The following is a 14,370-nucleotide window of genomic DNA, read 5'->3' as shown; positions in this document are numbered from 1 at the left end:
AAAGATGATTAACAACATAATGATAGTGCACAAAACTATTGTAAATTAAAATTACAAATATATTAGAAGAATGTTACCTGACACCAGGTTTCGATCCCAGACTCCTTCTATCTGTTCTGCGATGAGGACAGTGCACGTCAGAATTGTAGCAAGGAAATAAATCATCCTAACGGAATACAAAGCATTATATTTACTAAACATATAAGGTCCCAAAAATCACAAGAACAAATAGTAATTGGATTAAAACAATCTTCAGATAACCATCTCATATTGTCATTTAAATTACTAACAAATGAGTTACTATCATGATTTGTTTCAGTACTTACGAGTACATAATCCCAGGAGCAAGAAATCCTGCATATGTTAGATCTTTGGAACCATGTACAGGCTTGTTGAACTGGAAATGGAAAGATAAGAATGAAAGGCAATCTCAGTAAACATAAATTAATATGTTTTTGCAAGAGGTGCCAACTGTGCAGACAGTGATGAATGTTTTCGAGATATAACACATTTAATATATATTTGTTTTTGTGCTAGTGGTGCAACAGTACTTGTCTTACCTTAATCGCTAGATTGATAGTGGTAGTACAATTTACTGAGAACCAAGATCACCAGACCTTACACAATTAGATTTTTGTTTATGGTGTTGGGTAAAGTCTTAGGTGTACAAATAAAAGGTGAGTATGCTAGATGAACTGCTTAATCATGTTGTGGATGCTGCTGCACTCATTAGGAAATGTACAGAGACACAACAGACAGGCAACACATTTTTCCAAGAGTGCATAAATGTAATGAAGTTGGTAGCAGGATATGTGAACATTTGTTGTGAACTGTGCAACAGTTATGCTTGGATGTGAATGTGTTAAAATATGTGTTTTTCAATTGATACTTTATAAAATGCATGTTGTAATGTTAACTAACTGTGGTACAGTGTAAACTTGACAATGTACTGAAATATACATCAAATAAATAACAATGATGGAGGTGTCTCAGGTCCCCAACCGGGTGGTAGCATTGATATAATGTACCATTTTGGGAAGTGTCATACCACCCGTCTACTTCACCAGAAGATGGGTACTATGACACTTCCTGAAATGTCACAATATATCAATGCTACCACCTTGCTGGTGACCCGAGAAACATCCGTCAGCAGTGTATGCCAGGGAAGCCTACAGTCAAATAAATAACAATGTTTTATATCTTGGAAAGGATTTGGAATAGGGCATATTTGAAGCTTTTTTCTTCAAATCATTGTTTTTTCATATCCCAGAATATTGACAAATCCTCTTGGGACACCCTATATACCAGCCCATCATTCTGAGATAAACAGCATATGTCAGATTTGTAATGAGGGGATAAATCATTCTATTGGAATACAAAGCATTGTAATTACCAAACACATAAGGGTCTCAACTATTACAAGGACAAATCCTACATGTAATGTGTCATTTCCCCAACATCATCTCCTATACACGATTTTTCAGTACTGTTTTGAAACCAAACAATTATTATATTAAAGTAAATTATATGATCTCAGCCGCTAGTTGTGATGCAGTGGAGAGTAATGTTAAATGCTGGTTAGAATAACTCTAACAGGCAAACAAGTCACAGTAGCACAATAATATTTTACCCATGTCTGAAGAAATATCATAACAAACTAAAGTACTGTTTTCTGGTAATATTCTGTAACTAAAAGCAAAGTTAAGAACAGATTATCTTTTATATTTATAAAGGAAGTTCTGCACAAAGATTGAGAATAAAATCTGAATTGTTATGCAATTACTCTAGTATTTTCTGGACTACTGCTCTGTTATCAAGTCTTAGAATTTAACAGGAATTCCCATCTGAATCTACTTCTTTCATTTTACATAGTAGACTACACTTTTTTCTAGAAATAAGTTATAATAATGAAATAAGTTGTAATAATTGAACATAAATTTCCATTGGAAACCATTTCTTTCATTTTACATGTTATACTTGTTTCAGAACTGTGAAGTAAGTTATAACTGCTAGAGAATAATTCTATACTAGGTCTACAAAATATGACAAATTGCTAAACATTACTGATCACATACATTACAAAGAATTTTTCAATGTAAAGTGAGCTTATATTTGCTAGAAGTACTCTAACAAATTATGCATATGACTTTATCAATCAAGTGAGTAATGATGCTTACATGCATGGGCAGCGTAACATATCTGTAACTGATTTCACATCTACCAGCAATATCTTTGGCAACTTCTTGATAAACAGAATAGAGCTCTCCTTGAAAGTGAACACTTTTTATCCGATCTGAAAAACAAAAGAAAGATTAGTTGTATCAGTGTGTCATTCCAATAGCAGATTGGAGACAACATGGTGTCGAGTAGAGGCTCCTGAGAAATGCTAGCCCACATGTGCTAGTAACAAGGGCTCCACAATAAATGCACCACTTTTGGCAGTGGTGGGGCTGAGGATGGTAGTTATGTGCCACTGAAACTAGTTGTGTGAGACAATAGTCATTCTCAAGATATAGCTGTGGTGGTACTTTTTCTCGTAGTTATTAGTCTCTTGGCTGTTGCAAACAAGTTAAACCTTGTAAAAAATTATGAATACACCATTGCTGGATGTGTGTATGCACATGTATATCAGTTAGTTCTGATGAAGGGCATTGTCCTAAATCTTAGCTATCATTTTAATCTAGCTTATGTGTCAGTTGATATATCAAAACATATACAGTGAATATAATAGAGGGAAACATTCCACATGGGAAAAATATATCTAAAAACAAAGATGATGAGACTTACCAAACAGAAGTGCTGGCAGGTCGATAGACACACTAACAAACACAAACATACACACAAAATTCTAGCTTTCGCAACCAACGGTTGCTTCGTCAGGAAAGAGGGAAGGAGAGGGAAAGACGAAAGGATGTGGGTTTTAAGGGAGAGGGTAAGGAGTCATTCCAATTCCGGGAGCGGAAAGACTTACCTTAGGGGGAAAAAAGGACGGGTATACACTTGCACACACACACATATCCATCCACACATACACAGACACAAGCAGACATTTGTAAAGGCAAAGAGTTTGGGCAGAGATGTCAGTCGAGGCGGAAGTAAAGAGGCAAAGATGTTGTTGAAAGACAGGTGAGGTATGAGCGGCAGCAACTTGAAATTAGCAGAGGTTGAGGCCTGGCGGATAACGAGAAGAGAGGATATACTGAAGGGCAAGTCAGAACTCCGGAGATGGGAACTTGCCCTTCAGTATATCCTCTCTTCTCATTATCTGCCAGGCCTCAACCTCCGCTAATTTCAAGTTGCCGCCACTCATACCTCACCTGTCTTTCAACAACATCTTTGCCTATTTACTTCCGCCTCGACTGACATCTCTGCCCAAACTCTTTGCCTTTACAAATGTCTGCTTGTGTCTGTGTATGTGCGAATGGATATGTGTGTGTGTGTGAGTGTATACCCATCCTTTTTTCCCCCTAAGGTAAGTCTCTCCACTCCCGGGATTGGAATGACTCCTTACCCTCTCCCTTAAAACCCACATCCTTTTGTCTTTCCCTCTCCTTCCCTCTTTCCTGACGAAGCAACCGTTGGTTGTGAAAGCTAGAATTTTGTGTGTATGTTTGTGTTTGTTTGTGTGTCTATCGACCTGCCAGCGCTTTTGTTTGGTAAGTCTCATCATCTTTGTTTTTAGATATAAAACATATACAGTGATTGATTACTTTTACTCCCTCCATTATCTGTTTTCTACCCTTGATCTTCTGATATTCCATCTTGCAAGTGATAAAGGAAAAGAAGAGTACACACTGTGGTCTATGGCAAGTAATAAATAATATTGTAGAAAAGTATTGTAAATGTACATTTTATTATATTTGATTAGAGTAGGTTATTACTGCAGATCTTACAAGTTGAGCACTGAATGTGAGACCAAATCCACCACGAATGATTCTAGCGATAACCCATAAATACAGTTAGTGTTATTAGCTAATCAGTTCACTACTCGTGTTCTATAGACCCCTCACAGAAGAGAACATTCAAGGATACAGAATGAGTTAAAATGTACATTAATTGTGGAGAGTACCATTTAATAACTAATTCTGCACTCTGTATTAATAGTAAATTAACACTACCCTGTCACTACCATTGTTTTTACACAAGCTAAACACAGCAAAGTATGAGGGACATACTGAAAGGTGTGAGCAACCTATCATTAAAATTCTAATTCCAACAATGTAACAAAAATGACTGTGAGTGTGTAATCTACAGACTTTACATAACATGTTGCCTTATTGTGAAGCCATTGGCATCTATCACAGGCAATAATTACAAAATGGCAGACTTCAAAGTTTCATTTCAACCACATGCTGTTATAGAATTCCTTATTACAGAGGGAAAATGTGCTACTGAGTTCACCTTCGACTTCAATGTGCCAGTGGGGGTACCTGCATGGACTCCAGCAGGGTTAGGAGATGTGTGAAACATTTTAAAGATGCAAGCATGAGTATCCATGACAAGCCTTGTAGTGGTGACCTTCGAACTGCCTCCACAGAATGCAACAAAGAAAAATTCTTCACTTAAAACTTCCGAGCTGATAGGTCATGGTCAATGTATAAAACTCTGTCCTGACATTTCGTCTCCAACTGCGAGGGACATCCTCTGAGGTAAAGCAGTTCACCTCTTTACCTCAGAGGGTGTCTCCCGCAGCTGTAGGTGAAACATCAGGGGATAGTTTTCTACACCGATAACAGCCTATCAGCCTGGAAGTTTTGAATGAAGGCAATAGCGGCCGTGAAAACCTACATTGTATGAAGGAAAAATTCTGATAGATTTTCTTCAATCAGGACAAACCGTAAATGCTGCCTTCTATATCCTGACACTTTTGAAGCTCCATCATGGGAACAGGTTAATGCACATACTCACACTGTCTGTTTCACTGTGAAGAAGATCAGGGCATTTGGGTGGGCAACTCTTCTATATCCCCCTCCAGTCCCAACTTAGTACCCTCTACTACCATCCTTTTGGTTCTGTTAAGAAACAGAAGCAAGACCAATACTAAAAGACAGTGGAGACTGTTTAGCAAGCAGTGGGTCAGTGTCTTTATGAAGTTGGAATGGACTTATACTGTAACAGTGATTTCAGAGTTGCAAGACAATGTAATTTCCACCAAACATTTAGATATAACCTGCACAACAAGCCACATTCGTTCAGAAATATTATGAGTTAAGATCTGTATCTACAACTGTTCATTACAATAAAAACTATAAAACTATAAAATTATAGCACACACACACACACACACACACACACAGACACACACACACACACACACACACACACACACACACACACACACACACACACACACACACAAGCGTGTGCGCGTGCGAATCAGTGTATATTTATGATTCAGGATCATTTAGTAATTGTCAATCCGTCTGTTAACTTAAAATGGAACCTTCATATCACAATTTACTATTACTTGTGAAAGTGGCAACAGTGTTGTTCATCTACAGATAGGTGATGTGCTGAATCGGATGCAGAGCTCAAAAATTTCAAAGTAGTCCTCACAATGGAGTTGTAGGTTCAAAATATGTTGAACTTAAACAGGGCAACAAAATAGTGTCACTGAAGATGGCATATAGGCTGCTTCAAAAAGCCTCACACATTTAAAATATGGATAAAACAAAAAGTGTTGCAGCTATAAACTTGCTTATTAAGAAATACAAAATTGTATTGTAAACAGTTTTTAAACTAAATACTATGTAATGAGTTGAATTACTCTATGTTAATGTGTGACAATGACACAACTGACAATACAATTATTGTAAATAAAACCCAGTACCAACCAATAAACCTCCCACATTTTGATCATCTGTAGCGTTGTCAGTGGGAAGGGACGGGGGGGATGGGGGCTGGGGGTGGGGGTGGGTGAGGGTGGGGGGCAGTGGGGGGGGGGGTGGAGGGGTGAGGAAAGTGGTGTCTGGCATCATTTTCATTCTCCACTCTCTTGCCATTAGTGGGTCGGAAAGGGGAGGGGAATTGGAAGATTGAGGAAAGTGGTGTTTGGCACATTGACTCACCATTCTCCTGTCGTGTTCAGTCATTATTATAACAATGAAAACAATCAATTATTGATGAAATTATTTAATAGGATGGATAAAAAATCTACTCACTAAGCAGCAGCAGAACACCCACATAAAAGATGGTTGTATTTGGTAAGCTTTCGGAGCCAGTGGGCCCTAATTCAGGCAGAAGGGTTGAAGGGGAAGGAAGAGGGGTGAAGGAAAGAAAAGGACTGGTCAGGGGAGACACAATAAGTCTCCCCTGACTCGCAGTTCTAGGTGACTTTCCCAAAATCTACGCCTTTTCCTGGTCATCTCCAGTCTTCCTTCACCCTTCTTCCTTCCCCTTCAACCATTCTGCCTGAAAGAGGAGCCACTTGCTCTGAAAGCTTGCCAATTACAAATGGTTTTTATGTTGTGTTCCGCTATTGCTTGGTGAGTAGATTTTTTTATCTATCCTATTAAATAATTCAGTCATTATTATGTTTTTCTCAGGAGCTCATCACATGTACACAGTTGAAATGTTTTTAAAAAGCATCAATTCGCTGATTACAATGAACAGAGCTCTCACATAAGTATTGCTATTCTGCATGGTGAAAATGTCCCTGATAAGAAGATTTTCTTGCAGTAGGTCAAGAATTTCTGAAAAAGGAATTCAACACTGGAGAAAAAAAAATTGTCTTGCCAACCTACAAGTGCTCACACTGGGAATACTGAAGCTATAAGAAATTCTGTTTTGCAGTCCACAAAATATTTTGCAAGGAAGCATGCACCAACTGTTGAGCTTCCTTGGGAGAGTGTATGATGTCCAAGAATTTAAATCAGCAGGTTTTGTATGCTGTCAGCAGTCACATGAGAATACCCTGCAAGATGTCCCAGGAGATGCTGTGCTTTTGTGTAGTAACTTAAATGGTTGTCTAAACAACTGACATTCCTGTATTGGTCAGATTATAACCCCAAAATTCTGCACAAAAGGCTACTGCACTCTACTAATCTGACTGCGTTTTATGCAGTTTACAGAGATGGAATTATTGGTTAGTATTTTTTTTAGAAGAGGAGCCTGTAACTGTTATGGTCACATCCCAACATTATGCTGTCATGCTTTGAATTTCTCATCGATTCAACCTCAGAATTTAGGAGTGGGTAACCATGATGCTTAATTCAAACATCTATGAATAAACCAAGTTGTTATGTAGAAATATATGCTCTTGACTTTGTCTATTGCTGTAATCAGCCGAATGACAATAAAATTATTATTAAGGTGACTTACCGAACAAAAGCGCTGGCAGGTCGATAGACACACAAACAAACACAAACATACACACAAAATTCAAGCTTTCGCAACAAACTGTTGCCTCATCAGGAAAGAGGGAAGGAGAGGGGAAGACGAAAGGAAGTGGGTTTTAAGGGAGAGGGTAAGGAGTCATTCCAATCCTGGGAGCGGAAAGACTTACCTTAGGGGGAAAAAAGGACAGGTATACACTCGCACACACGCACATATCCATCCACACATACAGACACAAGCAGATGGTCTTTAAATATGTCTGCTTGTGTCTGTATGTGTGGATGGATATGTGCGTGTGTACGAGTGTATACCTGTCCTTTTTTCCCCCTAAGGTAAGTCTTTCCGCTCCCGGGATTGGAATGACTCCTTACCCTCTCCCTTAAAACCCACTTCCTTTCGTCTTCCCCTCTCCTTCCCTCTTTCCTGATGAGGCAACAGTTTGTTGCGAAAGCTTGAATTTTGTGTGTATGTTTGTGTTTGTTTGTGTGTCTATCGACCTGCCAGCGCTTTTGTTCGGTAAGTCACCTCATCTTTGTTTTTATATAGAATTTTTCCCACGTGGAATGTTTCCTTCCATTATATTGATAAAATTATTATTATTATTTCTTTCCTTTCTCAGACGTTATGTCTGGTTAAAAATGGAAAGTGACGCAGACCTTGATCAAGCATGACTTCCTTTTAACTGTACAGTATATGTTACATTGCATTTAGGAACTTTCGGGTAATTTAACATGTATCAATAATTACAGATTTCTGTAGTTGTATATATACGTTTGGATGTAGCTGCATTGTGTTGATGTACTGGTGGATATTGTGTGGCATGCCTCCTGTAGTTGATAGTATAATTGGTATAATGTCAACTTTATCCTGATGCCACATGTCCTTGACTTCCTCAGCCAGTTGGATGTATTTTTCAATTTTTTCTCCTGTTTTCTTCTGTATATTTGTTGTATTGGGTATAGATATTTCGATTAGTTGTGTTAATTTCTTCTTTTTATTGGTGAGTATGATGTCAGGTTTGTTATGTGGTGTTGTTTTATTTGTTATAATGGCTCTGTACCAGTATAATTTGTATTCATCATTCTCCAGTACATTTTGTGGTGCATACTTGTATGTGGGAATGTGTTGTTTTATTAGTTTATGTTGTATGGCAAGTTGCTGATGTATTATTTTTGCTACATTGTCATGTCTTCTGGGGTATTCTGTATTTGCTTGTATTGTACATCTGCTTGTGATGTTGTCTACTGTTTCTATTTGTTGTTTGCAAAGTATGCATTTATCTGTTGTGGTATTGGGATCTTTAATAATATGCTTGCTGTAATATCTGGTGTTTATTGTTTGATCCTGTATTGCAATAATGAATCCTTCCATCTCACTGTATATATTGCCTTTTCTTAGCCATGTGTTGGATGCATCTTGATCGATGTGTGGCTGTGTTAGATGATATGGGTGCTTGCCATGTAGTGTTTTCTTTTTCCAACTTACTTTCTTCATATCTGTTGATGTTATGTGATCTAAAGGGTTGTAGAAATGGTTATGAAATTGCAGTGGTGTAGCTGATGTATTTATATGAGTGATTGCTTTGTGTATTTTGCTAGTTTCTGCTCGATCTATAAAGAATTTTCTTAAATTGTCTACCTGTCCATAATGTAGGATTTTTATGTTGATAAATCCCCTTCCTCCTTCCTTTCTGCTTAATGTGGATCTTTCTGTTGCTGAATGTATGTGATGTATTCTATATTTGTGGCATTGTGATTGTGTAAGTGTATTGAGTGCTTCTAGGTCTGTGTTACTCCATTTCACTACTCCAAATGGGTAGGTCAATATTGGTATAGCATAAGTATTTATAGCTTTTGTCTTGTTTCTTGCTGTCAATTCTGTTTTCAGTATTTTTGTTAGTTCTTGTCTACATTTTTCTTTTAGTTCTTCTTTAATATTTATATTATATATTCCTATTTTTTGTCTGTATCTTAGATATTTATAGGCATCTGTTTTTTCCATTGCTTCTATGCAGTCGCTGTGGTTATCCAATATGTAATCTTCTTGTTTAGTGTGTTTTCCCTTGACTATGCTATTTTTCTTACATTTGTCTGCTCCAAAAGCCATATTTATGTCATTGCTGAAGACTTCTGGCATCTTTAGTAATTGGTTGAGTTGTTGATTTGTTGCTGCCAGTAGTTTTAGATCATCCATGTATAGCAAATGTGTGATTTTGTGTTGGTATGTTCCAGTAATATTGTATCCATAATTTGTATTGTTTAGCATATTGGTTAGTGGGTTCAGAGCAAGGCAGAACCAGAAAGGACTTAATGAGTCTCCTTGGTATATTCCACACTTAATCTGTATTGGCTGTGATGTGATATTATTTGAATTTGTTTGGATATTAAGTGTGGTTTTCCAATTTTTCATTACTATGTTTAGGAACTGTATTAATTTAGGATCTACTTTGTATATTTCCAATATCTGTAGTAACCATGAGTGGGGTACACTATCAAAAGCTTTTTGGTAATCAATGTATGCGTAGTGTGGCGACCTTTGTTTTGTTTTAGCTTGATATATCACCTCTGCATCTATTATCAGTTGCTCTTTACATCCTCACGCTCCTTTGCAACAGCCTTTTTGTTCTTCATTTATAATTTTGTTCTGTGTTGTATGTGTCATTAATTTCTGTGTAATGACTGAAGTTAATATTTTGTATATTGTTGGTAGGCATGTTATGGGGCGATATTTAGCTGGGTTTGCTGTGTCTGCTTGATCTTTAGGTTTCAGGTAAGTTATTCCATGTGTGAGTGTATCAGGGAATGTGTATGGGTCTGCAATGTAACTGTTAAATAATTTAGTTAGATGTGAATGTGTTGAGGTGAACTTCTTCAGCCAGAAATTTGCTATTTTATCTTTTCCAGGGGCTTTCCAATTGTGCGTACCGGGTGACTTCATGTTGCAAAATTATCACTTCAGGCATTTGTGGTATCATCTTGTATGTGTCTGTTTCTGCTTGTGTCCACCGTGCATGTCTGTTATGTTGTACCGGGTTTGACCATATGTTGCTCCAGAAGCGTTCCATGTCTGTTATGTTTGGTGGATTATTATTATTATTATTATCTATCTCTTACCACTCCAAACTAGAATATCATGATAGCTGAATTAAAAGAACATTGCTGTTGGAAAAGAGTAATCTAGATCTGAGTTATTGTGGCACTCAGTTCCAACCAATCATGAATATTCAGCACAGTAAACAATTATCTCTAAATAAAAGCTTTTAGATGATATCTTTGTAGTATTGTATTGCAGTAAAACTAGAGAAGTCATTAAGGAACAAAACTACTTTAGGAAATAACAGACTGTGACTCTAGGTAAGAAAAGAGCAGTGAGCTGTAAACAGATTATCAAGAATGGAAATGAAAATCACTTAATTTTTCTTGAATTACTTAACTCTTTATGATTTAGGACCACACTTTTTGCATCTATGATATACTATAGAAGTAGAATGGTTCGAGAATAAGATCTTGAATGTTATGTGAATTACCAGACATGTCCATGTAGACAGCCACTGAACTGCTGTTGAGAATCTCATCTGATGCTGATCTTCCCACATACTGCCTTGTTTCCAAGTCTTTGCTGAAAGTTGGGGAAAAATATAACACTGCAATAGCTGACCCATCTCTCACTAGCTGCAAAGCACTGTCAAGGTCCCGGTAATATTTCTGTATGTCAAAAGACCAAAAACAGTTAATTATTATTTGTAATGAACCAATTTGATTCATACAAATTTTCAGTATAGTCAAAGTATGATGTACAAATTACACAAATCATAATGTGATACAACAAATACCAGTTTGAAAAAAGTAAGGAACCATTGGGTTTGACGTGCCACTATTTGAAACATTTTGCTTCATTTCTTTTAATTAGTTACTGAAGGAAAAGAATGTCAGCAGACCCTGTCGATAGAACAGCAGTGCTAATAGTGTCAGCTGAAGAGAAAGTAATAAATAATGGATATCCAAGATCACACAACTTGGGGGGGGGGGGGGGGGGGAATAAAGATGTTTATTGTGAGAAATAAATGGCACAGAATTAGAATATTGTAAGCCAATGTAATGAGAGTAATGTTTATTTGCATGAAATTAAAATAGATACATTAGTTTGTAAAATATAGACATCCCTGACTGTTATCTTCTTTCTTCTTTAGTGTATCTATCTTGTGACAGGTTTCAACTGTAGGCTCTCTGTCTTGTCCTGTTCTGAGAATCTTCTTCATTTGTTTGTATGTTTGTCCTCTTCTAATGTCATCCATCATTCCATTTCTCTTACTACCTCTTCCCCTCATCCCTTCCTCTTTTCCCTCACAATTCTTTGTTGCAGACAATCCCTGTGCATTGTATGTCCCACCCAAGGTTTTTCCCCTTTCTGATTACTTCCAATAATCTTCTTTCATCTCCTATTTTCTTCATTATTTCTTGATTCTTAAGTCTGTCAGTCCATTTCACCTTAAGCATTCTTATCCACAGCACATTTCAAAACTTTCTAAATATATTTCTTCTCCTTTTTAACTGTCCATTATTCACTGTTGTATAACATTACACATCAGTCATAACAGTTAGCAGATCTTTTCCTCAGCTCCACTGGAATTCTTCTAGATGTTAGTAACTGCTTCACTTTTTCAAATGCTGTTTTTTTTCATGTATATCCTGCTTCTTATTTCTTATAAACAGTTTGTATTCCCAGTCATTAAACATTCTAGGCACATTTCAAAACTTTCTAAATATATTTCTTCTCCTTTTTAACTGTCCATTATTCACTGTTGTATAACATTACACATCAGTCATAACAGTTAGCAGATCTTTTCCTCAGCTCCACTGGAATTCTTCTAGATGTTAGTAACTGCTTCACTTTTTCAAATGCTGTTTTTTTTCATGTATATCCTGCTTCTTATTTCTTATAAACAGTTTGTATTCCCAGTCATTAAACATTCTAGGCACAGAAAGGATTTTACTTGTTCTATTTTTATCTAGGAATATGTTACCTCTTCCCTACTCTCATCACTTATTCCTTTTCTATGTTTATCTTCATTCCATACTCCTTTCCCCTTCTTGCAATACTCTTCAACATCTTCTGTAGCTCCTCTTATCATTCCACAAGCACAGCTTGATCAACTGCACACTGTATGGTCTTTGTACTCTCTCCTTCATTTACAGTGCCTCTTGCAACCTCTGTGATCTTACCTGTAAGTTGTTCTCCACATATGCTCAAGAACTTCAGTGACAGTGAACACTCATGCCTTATAACCCCTTCAATGCTCAGCTCTTCTGTCACTTTTTTGTCTTGTATACGTTTCCTTTATTAACCTTTTATTTTTCCAGTATATTCCCACATCTTTTGAAATTCCCAGCAGTGTACTCCAGTTGACTCTTATCAAAAGTCTTCTCCCAGTTGATAAAAGAAATGTACACCTCCATGTTCATTTCTGTCATTCTTTCTCCAATCATCCTCATGCAACCTACAGCATGAAACTTCCTGCCATATTAAAACAATGTGCTGGACTGAGACTTGAACTCAGGATCTTTGCCTTTGGAGACAAGTACTCCACTAACTGAGCTACCCAAGAATGACACACAACCCATCCTCACAGCTTTACTTCCACCAGTACCTCATCTCCTACCTTCCAAGGCAAAGGTCCCGAGTTCAAGTCTTGGTTTTGGTACACAATTTTAATTTGACAGGAAGTTTCATATCAGTGCATACTATGGTGTACAGTGAAAATTTCATTCTGGAAATATCCCCCAGGATATGGCTAAGCCATGTCTCTGCAATATCCTTTCTTCTAGAAGTGCTAGTCTCACAAATTTCACAGGAACTTCTATGAAGTTTGGAAGGTAGGAGATAAGGTACTGGCAGAAGTAAAGCTGTGTGGATGGGTTGTGAGTCATTCTTGGGTAGCTCAGTTGGTAGAGCAGTTGCCTGCTTAAGGCAAAAGTCCTGAGTTTGTCTCAGTCTGGCACACAGTTTTAATCTGCCAGGAAGTTTCATATCAGCGCTGCTGAGTGAGAATTCCATTCTGGAACCTATAGCATCCTTGTTGCTTTACCCTTTCTGAATCCATACTAGTCTTACCTAGTATTTTCCTCAGTTTTATTTTCAATTCTCCTTAGCATTGCTCTCATCATTACACTTTTTAAGTAAAGGTGTTAGAATGGTCTTAAGAAAATCTTGAGGCAAAATTCCTGTGTCATAAATTCTGTTTACTATCAGTCAGTCAGTCTGGCTATCGAATATGGACCTAAGACTTTCATTGCCTCAGATGGTATTCTTTTCCTGGACCTCCTGAACTGCTTTCTCCAATTCCATTTTTGTTATCTTAGGACCTTGGTCTTCTTCATTTTGTTCCCCTTCGTCTTCCAAAAGCTCACAGCCTTGCACCGTGTAAGTATTCCATATGATCCATACACACTTCCTTCTTCTCTTCTGTACATACTGTCTTCTTCCCATGTTTATTAAACACTCCTTGTTTGCATATTTTCCTTACTTCTCTGCTTGTTAAGAATGTCACTGTTTTATACATTTCTTCCAATTTTCCTTTTTTCCAATTCTTCTCTTTCCCCACACTGTTTCCACAGCCAATCCTCTGTAGCCTTAACTTTCATAGTTCATTGTTCAGTTTTACGTACTGCCTTCTGCCAAGTTATCATTTTTTCTTTTGCTGCATTCATCCATTTCATCCAAAACACTTCTTGTTATCCACTCTTTTTTAATTCTTGTTCTGTTCACTTCTCCAATTTCTATCTTAAATCCTTCCAACATTGTGTGTAACTTTGAAAAAACACACTACATGCAGTTCAGAACTTGTAAGGGGTGTCCCAAGAGTATATGTCTAACATATGATGACAAGAAGATAGAAGAAGTGGACGGTGTTAAATTCTTGGGATTACAGCTTGATAATAAATTCAACTGGGAGGAGCACACCACAGAACTGCTGAAGCGTCTTAACAAATCTCTGTTTGCAATGCGAATTTTGTCAGACATAGGGGATATAAAAAT

The 14,370-nt window shown here is 37.2% G+C and overlaps 1 protein-coding gene across 2 annotated transcripts in view; it reads right to left on the bottom strand.

Moving 5' to 3' along the window:
- LOC124789582 (ABC transporter G family member 23-like) overlaps nucleotides 1-14,370 on the bottom strand; it is a 515,640-nt gene that overhangs the window by 24,059 nt on the left and 477,211 nt on the right. For both annotated transcript variants that reach the window (XM_047256987.1, XM_047256988.1), the window contains exons 13-16: nucleotides 10,862-11,039; nucleotides 2,178-2,293; nucleotides 327-397; nucleotides 78-166 (exon numbers count right to left, since the gene is read on the bottom strand). In XM_047256987.1, coding sequence (XP_047112943.1) covers nucleotides 78-166; nucleotides 327-397; nucleotides 2,178-2,293; nucleotides 10,862-11,039 — 454 coding nt within the window. The remainder of the gene's footprint in view (nucleotides 1-77; nucleotides 167-326; nucleotides 398-2,177; nucleotides 2,294-10,861; nucleotides 11,040-14,370) is intronic.

Source organism: Schistocerca piceifrons, chromosome 3 (genome assembly GCF_021461385.2).
Source record: "Schistocerca piceifrons isolate TAMUIC-IGC-003096 chromosome 3, iqSchPice1.1, whole genome shotgun sequence".
Taxonomy (NCBI): Eukaryota; Metazoa; Arthropoda; class Insecta; order Orthoptera; family Acrididae; genus Schistocerca; species Schistocerca piceifrons.
The sequence above is the reverse complement of the archived record's forward strand: the minus strand, read 5'-3'. Positions and strand labels throughout refer to the sequence as shown.